The sequence below is a fragment of the Motacilla alba genome, chromosome 2, assembly GCF_015832195.1.
Source record: "Motacilla alba alba isolate MOTALB_02 chromosome 2, Motacilla_alba_V1.0_pri, whole genome shotgun sequence".
Classification (NCBI taxonomy): domain Eukaryota; kingdom Metazoa; phylum Chordata; class Aves; order Passeriformes; family Motacillidae; genus Motacilla; species Motacilla alba.
Window position 1 is genome coordinate 18,686,455 of NC_052017.1, and position 27,853 is coordinate 18,714,307.

Sequence of the window (27,853 nt, forward strand, 5' to 3'; positions counted from 1 at the left end):
GTTCTTTCTAAAAACCCATTTTTAAAGCCAGCTGACATATGATAAAACAAAAGAGCAAAATATACATTTTATGTGATACTATGCAAGTAGTCAAAATTACCAGTGAATGAAAATGCTTGAGTTCTTCAGAACTACTACTGCTGGAATATTTTTACTGACAGATGTGTTTGTCTGCATCAGTAGAGAGCTATCCTGTCTTTGAGAAGAAGGGAATGCACCAGATGGCCTCCTGAGGGCAGGGCTGTTTTGTGTCCTGTGTCATAGTAAGATGATGCTTTGCTGCTTAAGCTAGTGCCTAATTCAGAATCAATGGAAAAGGAGTACAAAATTGATAATAAAATATCATAAAAACTAGTTAAGGTGATAGAAAATACGTGGCTGGCCATCCAGCCTTTCTCATGTGTATAACAACTCTGTTACGGTGCAAAGTCAAAGTATATGAGTGCCTCATAAACCAAACATATATGTATTCCTGCACCGAATAACCATTTGCTGTCAATTGCAACCTGGGAAAAATGCAATTCTCCTTGTTTTCCTAGGTAAAATACCATGAAGATTTTGAGAAGACAAAGGGCAGAGGCTTTACCCCAGTGGTAGATGATCCTATAACAGAGCGTGTACGAAAAAACACCCAAATTGTGAGTGATGCAGCATACAAAGGTGTGCATCCACATATCGTTGAAATGGATAGAAGACCTGGAATAATTGTTGGTAAGCTGTTAAATACTGTTGTTATTGAAGGCATATTGGGGAAGATAAAAGCCCTTGTTTGTGCTCTCCAGATTCCATTTTCTCTCTTTTCTCACCATGAAACTTATGGTTAAACTACAGGTTCCATGTCAGCTTCTAGAGCAGTCATAATGGGAATGAATGGGAGATATATTGTTGTTTGCTCTGTAATTAAAAAAAAAAAAAGATAGTTGTTACTATTACTTTAAATTTGAATTTTGATTCTAAAAGAAAGGTCAGAATATTTACAATCTTAATTTTACACAGAAGAAAGATGAATAAAACTGTGAGCTATCAATGTTGAAATTTTTCAGGCCAGTTTGAAATTTCTCCTTCTGTCAGTCAGTAATTTCTTCAGAATTCCACATATGTATTTACCTTTTGTTTCACAATTTCACACAGCTTTAAAAATATCTCAAGTTGTAATTCATTGCTAACTCATTAGATCTCTGGTAAGCCAAGTATCAGTGCTGAGAAGTGATGTTCTGAAAGGTGGCCCAAGATAAGGATGGGTGTTCAAGGGGTAGAATACAGATTAGATTTATATGTAAAGACAAGGTATTGCATAAAGGTATTATTTGGCATAACCATAATGAGCTCTGTTTAAAAATCAAAGTAGATATTTGAAATCGCTGAAAGGTCAGCAAGTCTTCTACGGCAAAGGAAGTGGTAGTATTTTTTTTCTTCTCATTTCCTTTTGGTTTTTTTGTGTCCCATTTCTGTTTTTTCTGTGCTTTGCAGCCATGTAGACCCCAGAGGATCTGCATACAAAAAAACCATACTTAGAGAGCACTCTAAAATTCGTCATATATTGTGATAACAAAGAGATTGACTTTAAGCTTGCATCTCAAAACCCAGAGAAATTGCAGATGAAATGTACTAACTTGTTGGTCACACAGGCCATCCTCCTGCCTAAAGCAAGGTTAACCATGTTATTCCTGGTAGATACTTTTTCAGTCTGTTCCTTAAAGTCTCTGAATAAGTCTCCCCCACATAAGGAAGTATATTTCTTTCTTTTTTGTTGCCATCCTTTATGTGTCTGTAGCTACAGTGGCCTTATATGAGAAGGGGTTTCCCAAAACTGTGTATTAGGAGAGCTCTGCCTGGGGCAGCTGCTGATGATCTTCCATCACTACTCACTTTCATAGTTGTGGTGCAGCCAAAGAAAAAGAAAAAGGCTTCTGTAAAACTGCAGTGCGTCATTCAGTTTGCAATTGGCTCTTTAGTGTGTGCTATAAGCCTCCTGCTCTCTGCTGCATTGCATGTGTGCTGTAGCCCTGTGTAAGAACCATGTGTGCAATCCCGTGTTCAGCAGCTGAAGCCTTGCTAGCACAAGCAGATTGGAATGAAGGACATCCCTGAGATAGATTCTTGAGCTGTAAGAACTGAAATATACAGTATTATTTATCATCTGAAAATACTCCAGTATCAAAACAGATGGAAATTCTTAATTTCCCATGCCTGCTAAACAGCAAAAATTGTACAACTATTTAAAGGAAAAAGGCCATGACTATTTCAGCAAGAGCTTGTGTGGAATAAAATTGCAATTATAATATCTACTTGTTTAAAAAAAAGCTGTGAGCTCCCTGCTTGTGAAATGTCCTTGGCAGCTCAAAAAAAAATTTGCAAACTGAAAAACGTACTTAGGACTCTCGTGAGTACATTTTGTATCTGTAAATTGTTCAGCCAGTTAGGAAAAGTGTTTCAGAATTTCTCTGGTTGATTTTTAATGTATTATTGGTGAAACTAGAACTGCTCTTTCAAATGCCTGGTTACTAAAATTAATGACACTTCTCTGGTGAATAGACACTAGTTTTAACCCTACTAAGCCATTCTAAACCCATCAAGATAAATTGATGTTGGTGAGCTTTGGATCTGTTACTAAAGAGAAACCACAATTCTCACATGAATATATGGATATTTTACCTTGGCAAAAGCTGCCAGAGAATTAAAACTGATTTGTGTTATATATTGCCAAGATGCTGATTCTATGTATGTTATTTCAGATTACAGAGATGGATAAAATCAATACAAATCAATGACTCTTGCACTGGTGCTGCCATGAAGCCATACTTATGTTTTCACTTTGCTAAGGCATGATCAAACAGGACAAGTTGGGTGTTCACCACTTCCCCTACCCCTTCTCATGCCCATCAGTACTTTATGTAGGTGCATAGTTTATCTCCATTAGGTCTAACATATTGTTTATCAAAAGATTTTGAGTTCGCTTTAATTTCTCTTGTCAGGAAGGAGTTAGCACTACACCTCACCTTATGGGAGTTGTGGTAGGTAATGTGTAATGTACATACATTGAATGTAATCTAAAGCCATGGGATTTATTTTGTTAGCTCTGTCTGTTCTTTCCATTGCATCTAGGCTATTAATCATTTGAAACATGAAATATTTGGGGTCCTCACAGTCCTGCTTTACCTGCAACCCATTACTTAGCTTGGTACTTTTCAAACCAGCAAAAAAGCAAAGCTGGGAAGACAGTTTTTTTCCTACTTCCAGTATATGGAGTAAATCTTGCAGCCAGGTTTGCCCAAGAAGAAACTGTAGTAAAAATGTGGGATCTGGTAGATTTGTGCTTTGGCTGACTATATTTTACATCAAGGTTTTAGTTGAAACTGGTTTGAAGAGATTTAAATATTTATTAATTTTAAATAAATCAGATATCATAAAATCATTTAGATTGGCAAAGACCATTGGGACCATCAAATGCAACCATTAACCTGGGACTGTTAAGCCCACCACAAAACCATGTCCTCAAGCATTGTCGCAACACATCTTTTAAATATCTCCAGGGATGGTAACTCAGCCACTTCCCTGGGCAGCCTGTTCCAGTGCTTGACAACCCTTTCAACCATGAAGAACCTTTACCTAATATCCAATATGTAAGCCTCCCCTGGCACACTTGGGGCCATTTTCTCACATCATGTTACCTGGGAGAAGAGACCTATTCCCACATCACTACAACCTCCTTTCAGGCAATTGTAGAAAATGATAAGATCACCCTGAAACTCCTTTTTCTCCATGCTAAACACACCCAGCTGCCTCAGCTTCTCCTCATCAGATTTGTGCTCCAGACCCTTCCACAGCCCTTCCCTGGACTCACTCTAGCACCTCTCTGTCCTTCCTGAACTGAAGGACCCAAACCACCAGGTTTGAGGTGTGGCCTCACCAGTGCTGAGTACAGGGGGATGATCTCTGCCCTGGTCCTGCTGGCCACTCTGTTGCTGATTCAGACCAGGATGCCAATGGCCGCCTTGGCCACCTGGGCACACACTGGCACAGGGAATTGTAAAGTTCAAGAATGGACGTAATTTTATTCTATGATAGATGTGTACAATGCACATTTCTACAGCTGAATTTGTCACCTTAGTTCATTTTTATGATATTAATTAAGAGAGATACTTTTGAGTTTACATGATTTAAGAAACTAGTAGAAATTTATTTTGGATGAACTATGGCCCTGATTCTTTTTCTTATGCTGACATGATCTCTGCTGTATGCAAAGGAGAGTCTGTGTGTCTCTGTCAGCTGTGGAGCTGTATATTGACAACTGTCAGCAATAGGGATATACACTGCAGCATCTCCACACGTAAGGATGCTGCTGGTGAACTGGGGAAATCTTATTGCTCTGATGATTTTGGTTCTGATACTGGAAGAGAGCTCTAATATGTGATAATTAACTGATTTCCATTTTTTTAGACTTAAGAACATACTATGGTCATATTTAGAAAATGCAAAAATTTGGGAGCAAAAGTCTCCTTAAAGTAATGTCAGTGCTTAAAATGAATACACTAAGTTCTTCTAAGCAGCAGATTAAGCTTTATGATCTCTTCAGGTGAATACCTAGGTATTTTGGTTAATTTTTAGATGAAGGAAATTGATTACTGATTGTTAAAGCTCATTCCTTTCATGCTTTTACTTCCTTTGTTGTTTGTCTGTCTTATACTCTCTGTGCTGTGGAAAAAGATCTTAAAGTTTGGCGCACAGATCCTGGCTCCATCTTCGACATTGATCCTCTGGAGGACAATATTCAGTCTAGGAGTCTGCATATGCTCTCTGGTATTGATTATATCCTGACTTTTCCCCAGTTCAGCTTTTCATGTTTGTGAAACTAAGTTGATACTGTAAATTTTCAGGTCAATATGCCAGCCATATGTTTTATAAGCATACTTGTATATATATATTTATAACTGTTGTAGTTTAAAAGCAGTATTTCATAGGAACTTCAGCCATAATCACATGTGCAGATAAGAAATAGTGAAATAAATCTTATCTTAACAAGTTATTCATGCCACTTACAAGTACCCATTTAAAAAGCATTGACCTACTTTGTCCTTGCTATAAGTAGAATTTTCAAATAGTTGGACCTTATAAAATTTCAGAACTTTAGAAAGTGACCTATTTACAGAATTTATTTCTTTTCCATGCGCATTTGCCTATATGGCACATGACATTACACTTTGTTCTATTATTTGTAACTCCAAGGTGTTCATAATTTTAGGATATACGGAAAAGGAGAGAAAGTAATGTAATAACAGGGAGTGGGTTTTGGCTTTACAAGTTTATTGATTCTTTTCCTGCATAGGAATGCTTATTTTGAATGTCTGATTTTTCACATGCATTTCCTTTGCTACTTTGCTCCTTTAAATATTCTTTTGAACAACATACAGCTGTATTTCCACAGGCCCTTGTATGCATGCTGAGATAAAGGAATAATTTGATTTTCCACTGGAATTTTTTGTATTCTTCATCTTTATCCCTTCCCTTTCTGGTATCTCAATACCACCCTCCATTTCTGCTGTTCTTTTAAAGCAAAGAACAAGCTTAGTTGCATTAGATTTTGAAGCAAGCTTTGGAAATAATGGTGCTTAAAATGGATACAAAATTGCAAAGAATTTACTTTTCTTTAATTTTCATGCCATCAAGGTATGAATAGCAGTGTTAGCAGTGGTGGGGTTTGTGCTGTTGCTTGTCTTTGCACTTCCATCATCTATTTACTGTGATATTCTTTATTTCTTTCTACCTTTGTAGAAAGAGCAAGCCGTTACAGTAAGCAGTATTTACATTCTACCAGTCTGGGAGATTATAAGTCAGATGGCTCTGACACCAACCCTACCTTTTCTTACTGCAGTGAGGTAACAAGGCCATCTGATGAAGGAGGTACCCTTTGTTCCCACCTTTTTTCACTAACAACACTGTTGCAGTGTGTTGAGGCTTCACCGGTCTGTATTAACTCCATATCCTTGTGTAGTCACAAGTAGAAACTTTGTAAGCTATTGCCTGATTGACGGATAGAGCAAAGCAAGACTGTGCAGTTTCTGCGTGCCATATCATTCTGTTGTGAATTCTCTTTCACAGTTTTGGTAATGCTGTTGGCTCCAAAGCCCTGTTAACTCCTACTTACAGTGCTTTAAAGAAAGTGTGTTGTGTTTTTGCAAAATGTACACAATCTGTTTTTATTTTTTCTCTTGAATGACACAATGTAACTGAATGAAACACACCTTTAGCCTGAAAAAAACATATTTACCTTGGGCTTTTCAGTGGGTAAATCAAGTATATCATAGTATTTTAGTGACTAAAGTAATTCTTCCTGTATTCAACTATGCAGGTTTTTGTGGCTCTCTGTTTTTATCTTTAAAAAAAATCCAAGAAATTTTATTGTGTTCTCTCTTTCTTGCATAACTAAATTTTCTCATCCTCTCAGTGGCTTGAGAACCAGGGTTACCATTCAGCTGGGAAGTTTATGTAGTCTGTTATGGTTTAACATGGATTAATATTAGAATACTTTGACAAATCTGTATTCTCTGTACAAACCCACATTGTGTACCTATTTGATGCTGTTGATTAGAAGAAAATTTAGGAAAATGTTGGATAAGAGTCTAGTCATCCTAGTGGGGTTACAGTATGCACTAGACTGATGAATTGAAAATATTCTGAATCATTGCATTCTAAATAGATATTTTTTTTAAATAGTGATTTCTGCTTCTCAGTTGTGAAAAAATGGCGTATTGGAAAGATTATTCAAAGGGTTACTTTTTTCTTCTTGTAAGAAACCAAGTAGTTGCTTACACAACACTAAATTACCCATGCTTTTAGAAGATTTTAAGGCATCCTAATTGCAGACTGCACTTGTTTATGTTCTCCCATTCACTGGAGTAATATGTTACTGTGGTGTTTGGTGCTTATGGAGTCTGCCTTTTTATGGATGCTGTGTAAATACATACAAGCAGCTCTGATTAAGAACGGGTGAGGGAGAAGGTGTTCAGACTGAAGTGCTGACTCTGAACAAAGACAGAAACACGTATCTGTGACAGAAATGTACTGCCTTTTATCATGTCTGACTATCTTTATTTGGTATTTTAACTATATTCTCAACTCTTTTAATAGATGATAGTAATAATGCACATTTTTGTTCTTCTCTTCCTGTGATGGTGCAAAGTGGGCTTCACAGTCCAGTGCACATTGTTTGTCTATAGCTGTTCTCATCTTTTCTTTGGAAGTATTCCAGACCATTTCAACATTGCTTTGTCAGCTTGATTTGATTTTCAACAGATATTTTTTACTGCTTGAGAATGGGAAATGGGCTTTATTTTTGTGGTAGTTCTGGCACTAGTAAGCTTGCTTTTTGTGGCTCTATTTGAATCTGTTGTTGTGGTGATGTCTTGAATAGATCCTTCCCAAAATCAACATATTTTAGCAAGCGTTTGTTTCCGTTTTAACCCAGCTGACCAGCCAGGATTTGAGCACCTGTAGACAGCTCCCATTTGCAGGGAAGAAATAAGTGCCACAGCGAAGTAGCTGAACATAATCCTAATGATTTACAAGAAAATGCCATTTCTGTGAACACACTTAGAGAGTGCTTGCAGAAGATAGCGTCTTTGGCCAAAAATGCCAGTCTTTTTCATCCCATCCAGACGGTCATTTTGCACACAGACACAAGACAAGTTTGCCCATGACCTTTATATGTCTCTTATACCATAAATGAGAACCATGAGTTTGGTGAGATTCCATGTCTATTTCTCATGGAATTTGTACTCTTAGATCAGCAGGGTTTCTCATTGGCCATTTTTCTGTCTGATGGCATGCCAACATGAAAGACAGTTGGAGACCTGTAACCAGTTTTACAATCTCTGAGTGTCTTTGGCCTTGTCTCATCATATTTCACATATTCCTACATTGTTCAATTGCTACTTTATTTTAGATACTTTTACTGATATTTGACACATAATTCAAATCTTCTCTTGCCACAGCTGATGGAATTGTTCCTTAACTACCTCTTCCTAGCCCTTAGCTGGGTCTCTGACTTAATATCAGATGTTAAAGGCTTATTCAGATCTAAATAACTCTCTCGGGGAATTTCAGTAGTAACATCACAGGGAAGTTACTAACATTGTTCATTAGAATTACTTCTTTCTATTTTGTTCCCTGACTGTTATTTTAGATTATGATGTTGAGTTGAACCATGGGTCCTTCTCTACAAAATCAATAGATTTTTGCGTGATGTAAGTTCAGAAAATTCTCAGTTAGGGTATTTCAGAGTATTGCAGGTAAAATTGAATGGGAAACAATTGGTAACACTTTTCAGCAAGCTGGTGCAGTTCATGGACTTTCATTTTAATAATCCTTTTGAAATTACTTTTCGACTTTGTGTGTCTTTTTTTACAGCTTCTTTCTGTGATTGTTTTTCAGGGTTGACTTTATTACTTCATGGTATCTTTGAGGATTTTTGCCGCACTGAACAGAGGTCATTGCATTAGAGCTTCCCAGTCTGCCTAAATATTTTGTAATTAGTTATTGCCTAACAAAGATTATCTTTGTACCTGCAAGCCATTCTGTAGGACTTCACTGAAACACTGGGTGCCACATTTTTTGCAAAAGTCTCACCAGCAGTGAGTAATTATTTTCAACTTGGCTAAAAAGGAATAGAAACTAATGATTTCTCTCCTTCAGTGCTACTTTTAACAGTGGTGTTGCAACTTCTCAGGCATGGAACCCTTTACTTGGGTTTTTCAGATTTTTTCCTTCAGAAAGAGAGGTTGAGATATATGGATGTCAGATTTGGTTTTGCTTATAAAGACAGACCAGGCAGTTTTTTTTCTCTACAGAACACTAGGAAAAAGCAGCAAAGTTCTGAAGTTTAGGTCTCTCTTGACAGCATTCTGTCTGAAAAATATCTCAACTGTTGTGTTTTGGGTTTTATTTAGATTTTTTATAAAGTCTTTTCTGTCTGCCCTGATTTTCCATGCAGTCTTTTACAATGGTTTTCTCCCAATTCTTTCCACACTCACTCTCTTGCTCCTCTTCCTTACCTTCAAGTAAAGTTGTGCCCCATTAGTTTGCATTCAGGCTCCAGGAAAGAATGATTTGGTTCAATCATATGGCTCAACACCTCTGCCAAACTGGCACTATTTTGGAAAGTTTCTAGTTGAAACCTTCAGGGTTGGTTTCCTCCTCTTTTGCATTTGACCTTTCATTTTTTTTTCTCTTTGACTTAACATCTAGTTTGTGTGCACACCTTTGTCTAGGTGTGTATCAGCATATTGACATGATGCATAAATATTTTCCTTACCATAGGTTTGGACTTTTTCAGTATAAGTAACTGTTTATTTTTATTTTAAATTGTGTGTAGTGTGTAGATGGAGGAAAATAAGAGATGAGTATCAGTTCATTTTCAGTTATGGATATATTGTTACTCTGCTGGGGAAGAAAAATAGTTTCTTGGCTATTTTCTACGTCATCACCATATTACCCTTAAAAGAGACATAGAAATCAGTCTGTAGGAGGTGGAAATCAGTTTTGCAGTACTGCTGAAAACACATGTAATGTAGGAAACCTTAGTGGATATTAGAACAGAATTTTCAAGGGCCTTTTGTTGTGTTTTAAATATGATTGCTGAAATTTCATATATTTGGCTGGAGCCAGCATGTTACTGGTTGGCTGCATGTGTGCTGTTTTCAGTGCTTCAGCCCAAGTTCTTCAGACTCAGTTCACCTGCTGCCACCACACAAGTAGTAAGAATTAGCATAAACGACCCTTGATATGAGTTTAAAGGTCTTCCTGTCTTTATTTTAATGAAAACAATCTGCCAGCAACGCTTAAGTCTCTGTCTTTGCCTAGTTAGTTGTCTTCTTTTACTCACACTGGCAATCCAAATACACAAATTTCAATGAAATTCCACTTATTTTTTTTATCAGCCTTAAAAGTAACTGGCAGATTGCTATGAGAAAACGGAATTTTTTTCTTAGATGCTTGATTGATATTACATAACAAAAAAGCAACCAGAAACAATTGGTGCAAACAGCCTCTCAGGAATAAATACAGCAAATGGGCATTGCTGTCAATATGACTCCAAAGTCTATGAAGACTGAAGAAAACACAGTGCTGCAGTCTCTTTCCTAAAGTTTTGAAGTCTTTATCTAGCTTGGAGTGGAAGTCTAATCAATGATAAACAGTAAGTCGTTCTATCTCTCTCCCTAGTGGCATGTCCTCATTGTGTGATATGAACCTTCTGAAGAAGAAAGGCTCCAGAACAGCTGAGTCTGCTCCCCTCCCTTCCTTCAGACTCCAGGGGTTATCGTCCTCCTTTCTTCACTGAGGCAGGAGCTCGTTGCAGGCCACTAGAAGAGCGGCTGTTTGAGCTGCAGTGTGAGCACAGCCCTGCAAAGAGCAAACACAGACCTTAGGTATTGTTGGGTGTCACTGGCAGCAGCCTTGTTCTGTGTACCAGCTCAAGGAGAGGTCTTTTATTCCTCAGTCCAACACTGACATTTTAAACATTAATTTCAAGGATGTCTCCTTCTCTTCCCCTAGCACACACCAGTATCTGTAACTCTGTATGTGAAATGATTGTTCATAGGATTTGCCTGAGGCTTTGACACCCACAGGTGTCGTACCACAGAAATTCCTAGAACAAGGAACTTTGCTGCTGCCTCTGCTCCTGGTTAGACTGGTCAGAAGACTACAAACTACTCAGACAAAATAGAGAAAGTCCCTTTTGGTTTCACACATTGGAATTGCAGATGTTTCCCAGTATGAGGCCAAGGAGTCTCCTTGCATTGGGACAGTGGTCATAACTCTTCTCCTGTGCCAAGAGCTGAACGAAGAAGAGGAAAGTAAACCAGATTTTGTTCCCTTCCTTGCTCTGTCTTTCCCATTAATTTTTATAAAAAACCCTCTGGTTTTGAGGTTGGAAAAAAATCACCATTAGTAAAAAACAAGTTGAAGAAAAAAAGAAGGAATAATACCTGACTGCTCTTTATGTTGCAATAGAGAGATCTGTCTTCCATGTCCAGGTTCAGGTGTCAGGAGTACAGGGCAGGAATCCTTCACTCTTCTTCGTATTCATATTCAGTTGCTAAGCTCTGCCATTCTGGGGAGGTCAAGCAGAATGACACAGCAGTTATATTTTCTTCTCTGTCAGTCAGGGGAGAATTGTTCTTTTTTGCTAGGTAGCTGAACTCTGTTTCCTAGAGTGTTCCCTAGAGTCCAGTAATCAAACATGGCATTCAGAGGGAGAGGAATTGTACAGTTCACGGGAAGAACTTTAGGTTTTTGTGGGTTTCTTGTTCCCTTTCAAGAGTGTCAGCAGGCTGCCCTGCCACAGGAGGCTGAGCACATCAAAGTGAAGCTCTCTGTCTACTCTTGGTACCTCTTAGTGACGGTCACATTGACCCTTCTCTTGGCCACCAGACTCTTACATCTGTTTCTGCCTTCCTTGTATTTCAGACTAGCTGGTACTTTGGTTTTCCTTCTTTAACATGCCAGCCCCCAGCAGGTTTGCCAACCTGAAAGCCAACGTGGGAAAAAAATAGTCTTCTTCCATTCAACAGCATTTTGGTAAAACTGTTTTTCCGTCTTGGTAATGAGGTAGTTTCCTGTTCTTAAGTGTGTAATGAACTACAAATGCTTGCAGTCAAATAATAAATAACTTACCCACAAACTTCCGCAGTATTTTCAAACTTAACTAAATAGTTCTCCTCTGTTACACAGACACAAGTGCATGTATATATTTGTAATCTCTCTGGTGCCACAAATTATTTAGCATGAAGAGTTTTCTTTGTTAGAGATTTTGCTCTCTGGAACCAGTGAACCCTGGTCTTCCATTCTCAAGTACATTTTTACATAAATGATATCGTTTCCCTTGTAAAGGTTTGCTGTAACCACATTGTACCCCAAAAGGACATTGTTTTTCAGGCAGCAAGACTGAGCTCCCTCCCCTCTGAAAATTGCATCTTTCTTTTGAAGGAGGTGTGTTTTGCTGTTTCAGCTTCTGCCTCCTGTTTTGCAGTGACTCCTAATGTTCAAAGAGCATTTTTTTCCTGATTTAAAATAATGTCATTACAGTTAGAGGAGTTCTTGAAAGCAGTGGGAGGCTTACTGGTGTTAAAAACCTTCTCACCTCTAGATTTGAGGTAAGAAGGAAAAGTAAAGACTAAGTTAGTTGTAAGAATTTAGATTTCAGTTAGAAACAGGTTGAGTATGTTCCCTACAAATGTGCTAATTTCTGTGTATTTTCATGATAAGGGGATTTCTGCTTAATATATAATTTTGTCTCTGAATAATCCATTTAAGCCTTTTAAGCCTGGTGAGTATAGGAATCCAGAAAGGCATTGGGACTACATTTATGTACTATCTTGTGCATTATCAATTTTCTATCCTAGTCTGGACTGTTGGACTTTTGGTGTCCTCTGCTGAGTGCTTTGTTAATGCAGAACATGAGAGAAATTAGTCTAGAAAATTACAATCCATTCTTTTCCACCACAAAGAGGTATTAGGTATCTGTAAAATCTGATTTTTTTAACATAAAGCTTGAAAATTCATAAAGTAATTCAAGTGATTGCTTAGTTAAATTTTGATTAAGGTCTGGTTTAGGGTGCTGGGAATAAACTAAGTATTTTATGCCGGTTGTAATACATTAAGATAGGAATGGTTGATTCATCTGAAAGCACATTTTGATTCTGTATGTGTTCACTGAGGATGAGTTAATGTTCCAGGGAGAGCTTTACATTTCATACTTCCAAAATATTTTTCCTTAGATTCCTTATGCTTATCTTTAATTCCCATGCTTCTCTCCCACACTCTTGGCATCTGGCAGCATCGAAAGACAATCCCCACACATCCAGGTGGAGGAGAATCCAGAAGAGATCCCATTTTTAATTTCTGTAGTGTAGCAGCAGTTCAGGGGATCCTTCTGTTTGTTCTGCCAGCTGTCTGAGTTTGATGCTCCCTTTTCCATTAAACAGTTGGTGAGCAGAAAGTGGAAAGGAAGTTTCCAAGTGACTCAGCAGTTGGAAGTGTTAATGGCTCCCTTGCAAGGAGTAGTTTCAGTTGTTCAGTGTGGTTCCCTAGAGCAGCTTTTGATACACTTCAGAGGATGTTATATCCAGTAGACAATAAATATAATTAGTAAAATTATAGTGTGCAGTGACATACATATCCTGGTTAATGCTATGTTTCCACCATTGTTCAGATTGGTTATACCCACTGTGCAAATAAATCGATGCACAGAAATCAAGACACAGCTTCTGTGAGAAGAATTTGCAGGCTTCTCTCTCTAATGCACAAGGGCAACAGTAGATGATCAGTAAATGTAAGAGAATTTGAATTACAGTTGAAGGCATGTGGATAATGTAACATGTTAACCTTCATTTTACTAAATCTTTCCTTTTGTGAGGAAGCCTAGAGCAAAGCTGTGCCTGTTCACAATTTAAGTAGGAATTACAGCTTCTTCTGGTACACCATAGCCCCACTAGGACTGAGGATGCCTTGGGCTGGCTTTAAGACATTTTCTGCATTTATAAATAAAATAATGTGGTTTGGTGGGTGAAGAGAGAAAAGGCAGATTGTTGTCTCAGCAGAGACATGATGCAACTTATGTTGAATGTCGGGCAAAAAAGTCAGGTGGCACTGAGGTTTGTTTGTGACCCTGAATCCTGGCTGCTGTTCATATTCCGAGCAGGGTGCCCTGTGATTTGGTTGTGTTCCAGCACAGAACCAGTGGGCAAATGGGGGCTGTGTACCAGGATTGTGCCATAGCAGCTGTTGATAGACACACAGGCTGAAGTCTTTGGACTGTACAGCTACCACTGAAGAAAATGCCAAACTGGTATTCCTAGTGGTGTCTGAATAAAGTGATCTTTTATATTTGAACTGCTAGGAAAATTCATATGACAAAATGTGATCTATATAATCTCTACCCTGTCAGTAATTATTTTTTCCTCAGATTACAATAGAGTATTTAATGTATTTAATTTGCTTTTTTGAGGAGAATGAGTGAATTGAACATCTAAAAAAGATTTTGCAGTCAAATATCAAACCAAATGTTTTTTCAGTATATGTAACTGGTTTAGAATATTCAGTGTTCATCATAATAACCTATAAATTACATTTTTGGACTCAAAACTAGGAACACACAGGACTCTAATTTTAGGGTTAGAAGCCAAATAGTTTAAGTAATTTTCTCTTTTACAGTGCTGTAGTAAAAATTTGTCAGTGAAATCTGGAAAGGGGATAAATGATTTGTATTTTAGTGAAGTAGATGGTTGTAGCTGGCCATAAAGTTCTAAATAGTCATATATAGAATTCATAAAACTTTTAAAATCCCAAAACAACTGTTCAAAGGGGTTGGATGAAGATAATAATTGATATAATTCATTGTAAATTGTAATTTTATATTGTGTTCACTTTCATTTTGTGCTGTTTTTTTTTAGCAAAACCAACAAAACCATGAATATGAATAAACACTACAAACAGCCTTTTCCTATATTTTTAAAGGCTGATAATCCTTAGAAATATTTCACTGAGTTTTCTGGGAGATCATTTAACACCCTATGTTATAATAAACACCTTTACTTTCATTTGAAAAAGTTTTTGTCTGAAGGGGCTACTATGGAATTACATTTATTTAATCAATTCTTTTGAGGGTTTATAGTCTTGCAATCCTAAATGGCCTTTCCAAAAGCAGTCTGGGGAAGCTGATGCCATTTTCAGAACATCAAAATTGTCTGCTCTGCCAGAACAGGGCTGGCTTTTGCTTTTTGCAAGCTATGAGGCTGCTGCTTACCACCTCACCGATCCAGAGTCAGACAGGCAGGGACTCTATGGCTTGTTTGAGATTTGGCTTGTTCTCTTCCCCTGTTGCCAGAGCACTGAATTACGTGTTGTTAATATTTTACAACTCTGTGATGCTTTACTATGACAGTAACATGTTAATGATCACAAAAGCTTTTGAGCTATTACTCAGTATCCTCCAATTTCTGTACCTCAATAAAAATGATGCTCTAAGCAGTATCCACAGTCTCTTTCTGGCAAAAAAATTCCCTGTGTTATTGTCTTTTTATGATGAGGATGGATGTTCTGTTGACTATCCTCTGTCTTTCAATGTTGACTGTAGAAAATAGGACATCCTGGGTTCCTTTCATTTTTCTCTAGACTATGATATTTGATATTTGCTTGCAGACAAGGCTTCTGGAGACTGTGCTAGCCTGGGCTTTTAAAAAATGTATCACTATTTTGCAGTTACTGTGAAGAGGAATGAAAGCCATACACCTTTTTTTTTAAAAAGGGAAAAATAGTCCATGAGAGATTGACTTTTGAAATACAGAGATTTAGACCCCTCAAAGAGGCCATAATGGAACTTAGAAAATAATTTGCCATGAAAAAAGAATATAATGGAATTGATGGATCCACCATTCCTCAAAATGTGAAGAATTGAGAAGGTCTGAATCACCAGGCACATTGACCATGATGTACTAGAGAGACACTTTCTGGCTCTTCTTCTGCTGTCCTAGCTAGTATTTCTCAAATTCCCTCTTCATCTGCTATTAGATGGACTTACAAAACAAAGACCAGCATAACTATTATTAGTGATTGCTTGTTCATACAAATCAAGAACTTTGGACTGAAATTTGAGATAGTCCCTGCCTAAAAGGAAACCTCAAATAAAACACAGGATTCCAGTGTCACATGAGCACACTAGACATTTTTTGTTGTTCCTTTCAAAATGACTTAGTTTTCTCTGACATATGCTCAACAGCTATTTGAGATCTTTTGCAATTTCATTCTAAATCAAACTTTAATTTTTTATGTTGAAATTGCTCTCAAGAGTTATAATCGCGTGATTCTTCATTTCCCATAATAACCTACTTCAGCTTACATGGTGCATACAATATAGTTAGTCTTAATTATTGCTAGCTGATAGAATGGTGTTCTAAAATAATGATTCTTTAAACAATCTTTGTCTAGTCATGACACTAATGAAGTTTAGTTTAAAATACATCATTTTATAAACTGTTGTATGTCAGTAAGTAGTCATGAGAGTAGAGACATTTTGATTTTTTGCATGATGAATAATTAATGATATTTTAAACACAAGATCAGTAATTTTGTTGGCCTCCTCTCCATCTTTTTATAAATTATTTGAAGATTGCATAGTGTATTTCTTGTATCTTTAGAATTTAGGTTATGGAAACTTCCTAAGCTGTAACATTCTGAATTTGCCACTGAATCCAAGTAGTTCAGAGCTTCAATTCTAATGAGGTCAGTGAGCATGGCAGATATTTATTAACACCCTCTGTGAATTAGGCCATACTTTCAGGTTGTTATTTCGACAGCCTAATTATATCTGGGTTTGATATTCCAATTTACTAACTATTACTGACTTCTGTAATGGATAGCATGCAGACAAACTGCTGCTTCTGACAGATCCACTGAGAGCAACCAGCCTGGTAGCTCAGACATCCGTGAAAGCAGGCTAACTGACCAGTAAAGGGCAAGGAAAAGAGGGGAAAAACACCAAAAGAAATGAAGAGAAAGTTACTTTTACAAGAAAAAATGCCAAGATGCCTTACCATGGTGTTTTCTACTGTTCTAAAAACAGCATTTTTCTGTATCAGGTCTCATCATCTTCAGTCTTCAGGTTAGTGCTTTTTATATTGCTTACACATTCTGAACTATTCCTAGTAAATTTGACTGTGCTGTGCTACTCTTTCTGATTAGAAAAAAACTCTGAAATAGATAAGCTGGGAATTTTTCAATGTTCATCAGAAGATAGTAGTTTAAAAGGCAAACTTTTATATAGGAATGGGTTACATGTCATTAATGTCTCAGTGCCAAAAGAACCACATTTTTCAGTTTGAGATTCTTTAAGCTTGACATTTTCAAAACAAAAAAATCCAGCTTTGTGTTGAAATATATTTAATTTTGAAGAGCCACATAAACTGTAAAAATGATTGAAAATTATAGATATTTTGATATGATTGGCAAAAAAAGTTTATTTACCAAATTTTTAACATTTCTTTTTACATGAACCTTTGGGATTATTTTTAAATTTTCCTCCTGTTTGGGGACAGGAGTATTCTTTGCAATAAGTTCTGCACTGTAAAATTATTACTGAGATTTTCCTAATGTTGTGTCTGTCTAACACTCCTGAACTCTACTTCTCTGACTGTTTTTTTACTGTATTCTTTAGAGACCATCTCCTTGCTCAGTACCATGGGGTTGTTGCAGAGTTCTGTACTTTATATCAACCTCCCTGGGCAATCCTTGCACACTCATTGAAGTATTTTGAAGTATTTGAAGTTCTCTGACACCTATTTTTACTGTTAAGTAAAGCCAGCTCTTGCTGGATGCATTAGACTTAATAATCTCTAAGCCTCCCCTATGACTTTTTACAGGTATTATGGAGACCTAGGATGCGAGTTGTTTGCAAGCAGCTGAGCAGTGCCTGCCACATGTGAGCTCATAGGAGCTCCTGCATTACATGGAGTGCTTTGTTTGGAGCTGGGTGCTGGGACGTCTGGAGGGAAGCATCTGTGAGAGCCTCGGCTCCTTTGTGGTTTTAATGCAGAGGTGGCTTGCACAAAAGAGAGGTGCTTAGGGGGACATACCTTGCAACAACTGAGCTCATCTATTGCTGTTCATTGCTTTCTGCTGTTCATGGCCTTGGGTCCTGCCTCTGTCCTTGCACTGTATTTGATCTGATCCTTGGCTGAGCTCACCGAGCCAGCGGAAGAACAACCTAGCTGAGAGGAAGGAAGGGGTAGTAGAAGTGTTAGGCTGTCTCAGTCAGCTCATTGGGAACCAGCCTCAGATATGAAGTGGGCACCAGGGGTGGACTGCCTGTAATCTCCTTGAGAGTTGTGAGTCCCCTCATGACTCCTGCCAGATTTGTCCAAAACTCTTAACTTCAGCAGAGAATGATGTTCAGCACATCATCTTTAAAAGTCTGCTAAAAGCTCAGTTGTCATAACAGTCAAGTTACTTTTCTGCCCTTTATGCCTCTTTAACATTGTACCCTCACCGCATCTAACCTTCCTTACTTGTTGCCAAACTGTCAAGATTCTTGTTTCAGATTAGCCTGTGATATGGGCCTTCTTTAAATCTCTTAATAAATTCCTGGCTAGCAACAATTATGTTCCATTTATGCTGCTATTTATGCTAGGCCAGGATGTGAACTTCTGCAGAATTAATGTGTTAACTTCTTTCAAATTGCTCCTTAAAACTGTTTCTCTAGTTGCTTATATGATTAATGCAGTACTGGGCTGAGCTCAGATTGAGAGCATGGGAAATAAAGAGGAGAAATTAGAGGACTTGTGGTTGCTCAAAGGTGCATTAAAATCTGCGTCCTTAAATAAAAATTGACAGGACAAGGTCTGAAGAAACTTAACCTATCTGAAAATTTGGCCCTGATTTTAAATGGGGACAGACAATAGTATTTCTAGAGGCTTCTTTGAGAAAAACATTCACTTTAAATATTTCAGTGATGGTGTGCAGCAGCCAACATCTGGGGAAATTGATAGAAAAAAAAATCTATCCAGAATTTGTAATCAAAGAAACCTCTTTAACACTTTCTGGAGGCTTTTAAAGGTGTCAGTTATTATCCACCAGCTTTAAGAGAACAGTAATAGTTCTGTTTCCTGTATTACCTGATTGTATTTCCTTAGCCAGGTATTACACTGGGAAGTGTCAAAGGGGCTGTGTAGGTCAGGCACAGTGACCTGTGCACATGGACAGCACATGGGGTGACCCGAGTCCCCAGAAATGTTCTGTAGACCTGCATCTCTCCTAATGAGATTGCATCACTCTGGTATGTCTTCTGTTGCCTTGGACATAGCTGAGGATTCCTGAGGGAAGAGCAAAAGAGAGAAGGAACTGAAAACTATGGGGAAGGCTTTCTAAAGAAAGTCTGTGAAGCTTGCGCCAAATGTAGCAACCTGTGGAAAATACAGCAGTAGCAAGGCAAAAAAGGGGAAGAACTTCCATGTATGTGGATGAGCGTGATTCCCATAAGCAGTTTGATCTGTTTTGGGTGAGCTCATTGTAATGGCAGTTACACAGAGATGTATGATGATGCTGTACTCTGGCTCTTTTGTGCTGCTCAGAAAGCCTACAGCTTTTTACCTAATGTATTGCAGACGCTAGAATTAAGTACCTAGTAATCAAAATCTTTATTTTTCCTTTGTGTTCTCTCATGTTATGATTACAGAATGTTGCAATATTCTTTGTGAGTTGTCTGAAGTATTTGGAGTGAAACTGTGAATTATTATCAGAATAGGAAGGATCCTATTAAATCCTTAAAAGTGTATGGCGTGTGTTAGAGTAAATGGAGTGGTTATATTACATGTGGTTCAGTAACTGGCATGTGCTGCAGTAAATGACAAAAGTGCAGTAGTTACCACTGAGGATATATTGTTTTACCATGGATTATCAAGGTTCTGCTGTACAAAAGAATGGAAGTATGGTATTGATAAAATGTATCTCAGAACCTAACTTTTAACTGATTTTTCTTTTTAGCATAACATTTCTTTTTAAGCTCATAGTTATACAACGCTCTCTTAAGGATTCCTTTCCTGTTTCTAAAATTGGACCTTTTTCTTTCCCAGCTCTTTCAAAGCATATCCTGATCAGTACACACTCTGCAGACCCCGTTGTCTACAGCAGCAAGTTGATACTTTCTATCAGTCTTTCAGCTGCTTCTTTTTCTTGGAGGCTTCCTCTCTGTTTGTCTTATATAATGTTCATTCATTTTTCTTGCTCTTTTCTCTGGGGAAGACTGTAAAGATATAGTAAGAGATATATGATAAATTTATTTAGGTAGATAATTTAAGATGAATATCTGGCTTGCTTGGTAAGTGGGACAAGAAAAAAAAAGGTTTTGATAAATCAGAATGCATCTGGTAAAGTCTTAATGCAACAAAAAAAATCCACCTGTACTTCTGGGAGCAACGGTCAGCCCTCAGCTCCGTCACCAATAAATCTGGCTTCAGTTAAATGAATTTCATGTTCCACCATTGTATTTTATTGTTCCCTTAGGTTAGCTAAAACCATTGCTTTTGCTGCTGCTGCAATCAATGATGTTATAGAACTTTATACTTCAGACTGAGCCAAAAGATTGCAGTTAACTATGTGTGATGATGATGAAAAAAAAAATCAAACTCTTTTTCTGCGTCATTTAATCTCACCTTGAATTATCTGTATGTCACGAGGAACGCAGCTCAGACATCATCTCTTCAATATTCTGCTTATTTATATGATTCCCAAATAGTCTGCCAAATAGATCATCCTCTGAGTGTTTCTTCAGTATTTTTTGTTAAAAGTTGTTAGAACATAATGATTCTTTTTGAAGTTTTTTGCAGAATACTGTAGTATTCTTTTGATGGAAAAAACCCCAGTACACATGGAATTAGTCAAGCAAGTGTCTTCAACACTAGTATGTGCTGATATTTATGCTCACATATATGATACCTAAATAAATGACTCGAAGATAATTAGCAAGACTAATCCTTTTTCATGTTTGTGTAAAATCTTTTTATAATACTACAGTTTATATCGCTTCCAAAAAATTCTCATATGCTTTGGAAGAAATGCTTTATTTTTGTTCATTTTTGTTTCCCATCATTGCAGGTAAAGTATCAAACAGCTTTGTTGAGTCAGTTTGACAGAATTCTCTCAGCTTGTGAGACACTGATTGCTAAAGAGGAAAGCACGTTTCAGACGTGCAGCTGTCACTTGTCACAGAGGCAGGAGCTGTGGGTTATCCTCCCCAAAATAAGCCAGTTGACTTGGAGGTTACAATGAAGCTGACCATCTGTAGGCTTGCTGCCTTACACTGACAAGGGATGATTGATAGGAAACAGGAAAGATCTCTTTTGGGGAGAAGGAATCAAGAAAAAAAGGTTCCTACCAGCCTCTGCTTCTCTTGGGAAGAAGAAAGGGACTCTCAGGGTGTCTGACCCTGCCAGGGACCAGGGAAGAGCCACCAGCCCTTTGTTTTTGCAGGGCAGGCTTGCAGCTGGCTGATGATCAGTGGCCAGTGTTGGCTGAAGGTACTCCTCCTGCTAAGTTAAAAAGTTCAAGCAATAAAAGTAATTTGCTGCTGGTGTGAGGAGATGAGACTCCATGACTCCATTGGCTTTGACAAACTGGCCTACCATTCATGCTGGTGGTGAATTAGACAAAATGTATTCATTCCAGCTTGATCGCAGAACATTTGATTAAATTATGTTTTTCTCTATTTTCTCACAAAGGGCCGCATCTGCTCATGTGGAAATAGCCTGTAACAACATTGAAACATAAATTATTTGATGAACTACTTAGGGCTATTCACTTAATGCGTGATAATCCTGTGAACATGTTAATGAGAGGCAATTCTCTGATGATTGAACTGCTTGAAAATGTCTTTCTACTTATATGTCATTAGAATGAACTTGGCCCTTCTAAAACATCCATTATTCATCGTGTTCCAATGTTGCATCTGACTGCATATCACTTTAATTTCCCTCATTTAACAAAACAATCTATTCATTACAATATTTTAAAGCATGTTTTCTAAATCAGAAAAACCCTAGTTAATGTATAGTGTTAGTTATCTTTACAAGTACAGTAGAGCAAAGTGTAGCATCCCAAATTGTAATTACACACCTAGTGAATTTGAATATGCTAACTAAAACTAAATGGAAGTTTTAAGAAGAACCTTTGTTGAAATCAGTGATTTTGTTAGCTGGAGGAGCAGGATTGGTAAAACAACTTGCTGAAAGCACAAGGTTGTTGACTTTTCTTTCTGAAACAGTTGAGCAGAAATTTTCTCAGTAATCCCTTTTTTTCACATGCATTTCTTGTCCTGACAACTCAAGAAGCAGAGAATTATGGAGTAATACTAGTGCAAATATGAATATTTATCATTAATATATATTTTTATTGGGTTTTCCTGCTTTTCCCATGTATTGTTTCATTTTACAAGTCCTGGATCATTTCACACATTGTGAACCCCATTAAATCTTACATTTGATTTGCTCCTTTTTGAATCTATGTGTGATGGCTGCTGCAGAAGTGGTTCTTACTTCCCAACAAGCTCAAGAGATGTATTCCAGAAAGTGCTGGACTGCTGAATGACTCTGTGTTTGAAGATTTTTTAATCATGTGAGGCATAAGTTCTATCTCCTTTAACTGAAAGACAGCTTTTGGAAGAGGAGATAGATAGACTGTCAGCTAAATGGACCACTTGAAAACTATCAGCAGAAATACATTTGTTTTTCAGTGTAGCTAAATTAATTTCCCATTGAGCTAGTAAAATTCTGGCAAATAACTGGGGAGATGGGCTAATAACCTCCATTCAAGCCAGAAATCTTTATTCTCTGAAAGCCTGAGTCTTGTAAAATGTGCACAAATATGTGGTGACTAAACTTTAATCTTTCTATTTTGAAAACCACTTCAGTATTTTTAATTTTGCTTTTAAAATAATTTTTGGACTTGCTAGGAAAATAGTCACTTATGCTGGGCTTATTTCTCATAGTTTTTCGATCAACCATGTTTTTAACACATTTCAGTGGGTTGCTATAGTAAGATATTTGGGCAGATGTGGGAAGTTTATGAATGCTTTTCTAGTAAGCAATAGAGTTAGGGATCCCTGTTGGTTCTATTCATGCTTCCAGCAGTTCTTGTACAATAGAAGTTAATGTATTATTGATAGCATACAGAATTGTTAAAATGTGAATAAAATATGTATTAAAGAAATGGAACAATTATGTAAGAGGAAAATACTGAATAAGGTGGACTTTGAAATATATACATAGCATTGATCTCTCTGTGTTGAACTAAGAATGATGGACTCAGAATAAACTAAAAAACTCAACTGTGGGCTCACTTCTTGAAATTTCTGCCTCTTCCTGTGAATCACAATCATTCTTTGTTCATAGCCCAATAAATAAGAGTTAGTTTGCAATGAGTTAAGAATTAATTACAGTGAATTTCTGGTGAACCATTTCAAAACTGTATTAACTTTTTTTCATCATTCATTCCCTAAAGATGGCAGCTTATGGGATGTATATTTAGTGCCTCATCTATGTCAGTACCAAAATTGAGTTAGTCATGTCTTAAACTTTTCTAAACCTTTTATTGATTAAACTTCTAATAGTACATTAAACTTTTCCTTCCAACAAAGCATGATAGTGTTTGTGGATATATTGCTATAGCTTTATATACATTTATGTGTAAATCAACCTTTAAAAAGCCTTATGTTCTTTATGGAAATAATTCTGAACTGTTTTGTATGGCGGAATTAATGCTATTAACAGTGAAAAATAGTCTACCATTTCTACAAAATGTTAGCTAAGGGCTGTTTTAAAATATTAATTAATGTGTGTGTATTTTTTTAATGCAGCCCCTGTTCTCCCTGGGGCATATCAACAAAGCCAGACTCAAGGATATGGATACATGCATCAGACCAGTATGTCATCCATGAGGTCCATGCATTCACAGCCTCATTCAGCAAGTCTGGTGAGTATTGAGTTTAAAGGAGAATTGTTTTTTGTATGCACCATCATCAGCTATTGTGAAATCTCTTAAATATGACAGAATTGAACCCCCAGAGTTATGTAGTTGACCCGTCTTTATCATAAATGTAACTGGTAGTCCTCATGTATAAAAAAGATTTAAGTGACTATGGGCAGTGGTAAGAACTTCTATATCAGAATACTTTTTTAAAAAGGGCATGATATTCAGAGAGCAGAGAAATAACTGAATTCTTTGCCTGCTTACCTACTTAAAACAAATAGTATATGCTTGGACAGTGTTTCACAGGCTGAATTTTGATGTTATGCTCTGCGATTAATTCATGCTCTTAGCACTGGATGAAAACCAGTGATCTCTTAAGATCACCCTGTTGGTTTAAATCAGTTTCACTTTTTTTGACTTACTGATTTTGTGCTAGCAAGCTTTGTGCCTACCTGTATTACTTCTGCTTGTGTAGAGCTAGCTCAGACTCCAGATTGCTGTGCTCTTTCTAATTGCACACAGCAGTTGTGCACCGACTCGTGTAAGATCCAAATTGAGTTACACTGGTCGGCTGCCGACTGAGAAGAAGCTTTATCATGAAACCGTCTCATGAAGTTCTCAACTGTGGTGGATGAGAATGTAAAGCTGCAGTGAATATTTCATTTTCAAAGTAACTGGTCATGGAGGGAGAGCTGGATGGTATTCAGCTGGGATTTTTAGGAAATGGAGCTTCTTTCTTTTTAACTCCCTGTATAAAAATTTCAGTTTTAATAGTTATCATATTTTTAAAATCATATTGCTGCCTAGAGATTTCCTAGCTGCCTAGAGATCCAGTCACTTTTTACCTTAAAATATTGTAATTTTGAATTTTAAACTATTTTGAATACCTCTATCACCTTTTTTAGAGATGAATAAATATTTAATTATGAACCAAACTTAGAGCTTGCTGAGCTGTTTTCAAGACTAGATGAAACTTGTATTTTTTTGTAAAACTAAAACTCCATGGCATTTTACATGGTAAAGGTCATGACTTTCTGTGTGGTGTGAGTAGTTTCAGGCTTGTCAGATTCTCAGCTATCTGGGGCTGAGAGGGAAAGTCTGGGATCCAAATACCTCCATCACTGAGTGAGTCAATAACCTGTGAAACTCTTTGGACACCTGCAGGACAGCTGTGAGACAGCTGATAGTGGAATCAACCATTAATTTCCAAGGCTATTACAAGGCGCTTTGGGAGTTGATTGCTTTCCAAAAGAGACAAAACCCAAGAAGTGGGAGACCTGGAAGCTTGGGCTTTGCCAGCAGATTCGCTAGTCATTGGGGAGCAAAGCAAACAGCCCTCAAATCCAGCAGACACAAAATGGAGATGCCTGCAAATCTCAGAATGCACTTACCAGCCTTTGCAGCTTTGTGGGCAGAGAGATTTCCTACTACCTCTGTGTCCCTGTGACTTACCTGACAGGCTGTGGAAACAGTGTCATTTCAGCCATCTTGAGGATCATCATTTGCCTCTTCTTCCAGAATGGGGAATGTGAAGGTAATAGGAAAAGGAAGGGAGCGATGTTAAAGGATTATAAAAGTAAGATTGACTTATTTAAACAGATTTATTTTCCCTGTTGTGAAACTGTTTTTGCTTGACATCTTTGTAAGTGATAATATTTTGTCATGGGAAAAAAAATGAAAACAGCAAACACCATGATTTAAACTCATTTTGCTGTTGTTAAAAACTGAGTGGATTTCCCTTTAGAAAATAAATCCCAAGCATTTCCAGAGAGAGGAAGTCAAAGACTGCTGGCCTGGTGATGGCTGCTAACTTGCTAGTCTGGTGAGGAAGACAGAGTGTGATCTTACCACCCCGGAGTGATGATTCTGCTCCAAAAGAGGCATCTCAGATGCAGTTAGAAACCTGCCAGGCTCCCTTGTCTTCCCATCTTAAGACTAGAATATTTTCATTAGGCTGTGCAGCTTTTTCAGGTGCATTGCAAATGTTGCACTCAGCTGTTGGGACAACACAGAGTGGTCTCAGAGTGTGCCTGGGGGAAGCCCCTGGCTGGGGATGTGTTTAAATGTAGCAGACTGAAGTTGATGACTGTCTTGGAATGCTTTTAAAATGAGGTGTGGACATGCTGTAGGAGATCTGACAAACCTACACAATGTTTAGATGCATTGCTTTCAGCTGCCTGTTCAGTTCTGGGCTTGGAGCAGTACTGCCAGAGATGTAATGTTGTCTGGCTAATGACAGAGAGTGGAAAGACAAGAAGAAAGTGACAGGGGAAGGAGACTGGAGGAAAGGAATCCTAGAGTAGTGACCTCAAAGCCTGAGCAGGTTTTAAGGCTTAGCAAAAAGCAGTGAAGGTGATAAAGTCATTCATCAGTGCCTGAGTTTTGGCAGGACAACTCTAGGGCAGAAGTGATTAAGATCCCATGGGTTATATCAGGGTGGAGACTGCAGAGTTAGCTGCTCTAGTACATTTACTCCTTTCAACTGAGTTGTTGTATTGACATCAAATCAGTCCCCAAAATGCATAAGTTCATTTTATAATAATGTTCACTGATCTCCTATATTAAGAAACAAAATTTTTCAAATTTCTAAATTTTAAAAATCTGGTTTATTTAATTTTGATCTTTGTTTTGTATTAGGCATGATCCTAACACAATCTTTGGATAGGTTTTTTAAATTGCGTTATTTTCTGATTCTTCACTTGTCCTTGCTTTCTGTGAGCAGCTCTGCATAATGGGGTGAATTAAATTGTTGCTCAGGGTACAAAGTGTTTTATAACAGAAAGCCCTGAAGGCTTATTTTCCTATTTGGAAAATAATGGGATGTTCACACACTGTTTGATAACCAAGAGTGGTAGGAAAACAAAACCTGTGCTTCGAGTTGGTTTTCCTTGATAGCTGCTGTATGTGAAGGATGCTGCAACAGTTACTGCTCCTTGCAAGGAGCCATCCATAGAACCAGTATGAATTGGGGTGAAGTGGAAATACACACCTGCCAGCCCAGAACAGGCTGGGGAGCTGAGAATATATTAGCTTGACTTCAGTTCTTCATATGGACAAGACTGGTCTGTCTAAGCAGTGGGTGTGAGACAGACCTTTGAGGAGGTGAGAGATAAGTGAGTTTTGACTCTTTTAAGGAACTCCAAACTTACACCCTCTTGTAACTTAGTACCCGCTAAACTCACTACTGACTGAGGAATACTGAGGAATAATTCACTGAAATGCATTTTGAAATCTCTGCTTTGAGTCATTTAGGCATTGTAATTCTCGATTATATAGCCCAGACTACACTCTGCAGTGATAATTAGGCATTAAATGCTAACAGGATTATTATGGAGATTTCTCCTGACAGCCATTTAGCACCTAATTAGGTGTTAAAGCCATAAATTTAGGTTTCTCAGCAGCATTTAGGGCCCTAATAAATTCTTTTAAAGTTTGGAATTGCGGGCTTGTCTTCACAACTGTGCACCACAGTGATGTAGTCAAGCTGCCTTTTAGGAGACAGCAGCAGTATGTCCTTTGCCATGGTGCTCTAAGGAAGAGTGAGCATCCTTCTGAGTGAGCAAAACCTCTCTATTTTTCCAATTTTCTGTTAGTTTAATAAAACATTTAATCTCTTCACCAGTCTTTTCCCATTTAAGGGAGACCTATAAGCGTGGCTCTAGGCAAAATCTATTTACTGCCTTATATGAGATATAGACTTGTTACCATTTTTCTTAAATGGACCTTCTTTTGAAATAAATTGTTTAAAGGGCTAACTGCTGAGTTTGTTGTAATAGCATATTTTTCACTGCTTTTTTAGAGTTAGTTTCAAGGCTCACCAGTGAGATCAGTTGAAATAGTTGGAAAAAATAAGATTCTGAAAGGCAGAGAGCCTTTTGATGGCTAGCTGTCTACTTTATAAATATTTAAGGATTTTTGGTGATGATAGGAGCCAAGAAATTATTTACTGTCATGTAGTGCATAAAAAATGATCCTTTTTAAAATTGAGCTCCATGCACACTTGGAAGACATTAAGGAACCACCAGGAAAGCACATACCTCTGCTTGAAAACTGCTCTTGGTCACAGCCTGTAGGTCAGCAAAACTACAAGGCATGGCAGAGAACAGTAATATAGCACATGACTCAAATGCAGTTCAGGGTAGACTTGTCAGGAAAGGTCGTCTCCAATGGTCTCCAGTGTTTGAACAGGAGCTGATTTCTCTGTCCTGTTTAATTTGCACTACCAATGACAGAGCCAAGACTAAAAGTATATTTCTAGCATGGGAACAGTAATGATCAGCTGCCCTATAGAGTCTGGATTAAATGATTCCACATTTCCAACATGTGACAAATGGCTTGTTCA

General features: G+C 37.6%; 1 protein-coding gene across 6 annotated transcripts in view; it reads left to right on the forward strand.

The window, feature by feature from the left end:
• The window catches only part of NEBL (nebulette), a 246,327-nt gene that overhangs the window by 211,873 nt on the left and 6,601 nt on the right, over positions 1–27,853 (forward strand). For 5 of the 6 annotated variants that reach the window (XM_038127749.1, XM_038127748.1, XM_038127746.1 and 2 more), the window contains 4 exons: positions 540–711; positions 4,708–4,800; positions 5,773–5,901; positions 23,399–23,514. In XM_038127749.1, coding sequence (XP_037983677.1) covers positions 540–711; positions 4,708–4,800; positions 5,773–5,901; positions 23,399–23,514 — 510 coding nt within the window. The remainder of the gene's footprint in view (positions 1–539; positions 712–4,707; positions 4,801–5,772; positions 5,902–23,398; positions 23,515–27,853) is intronic. The other variant, XM_038127750.1, reaches the window with a different exon arrangement.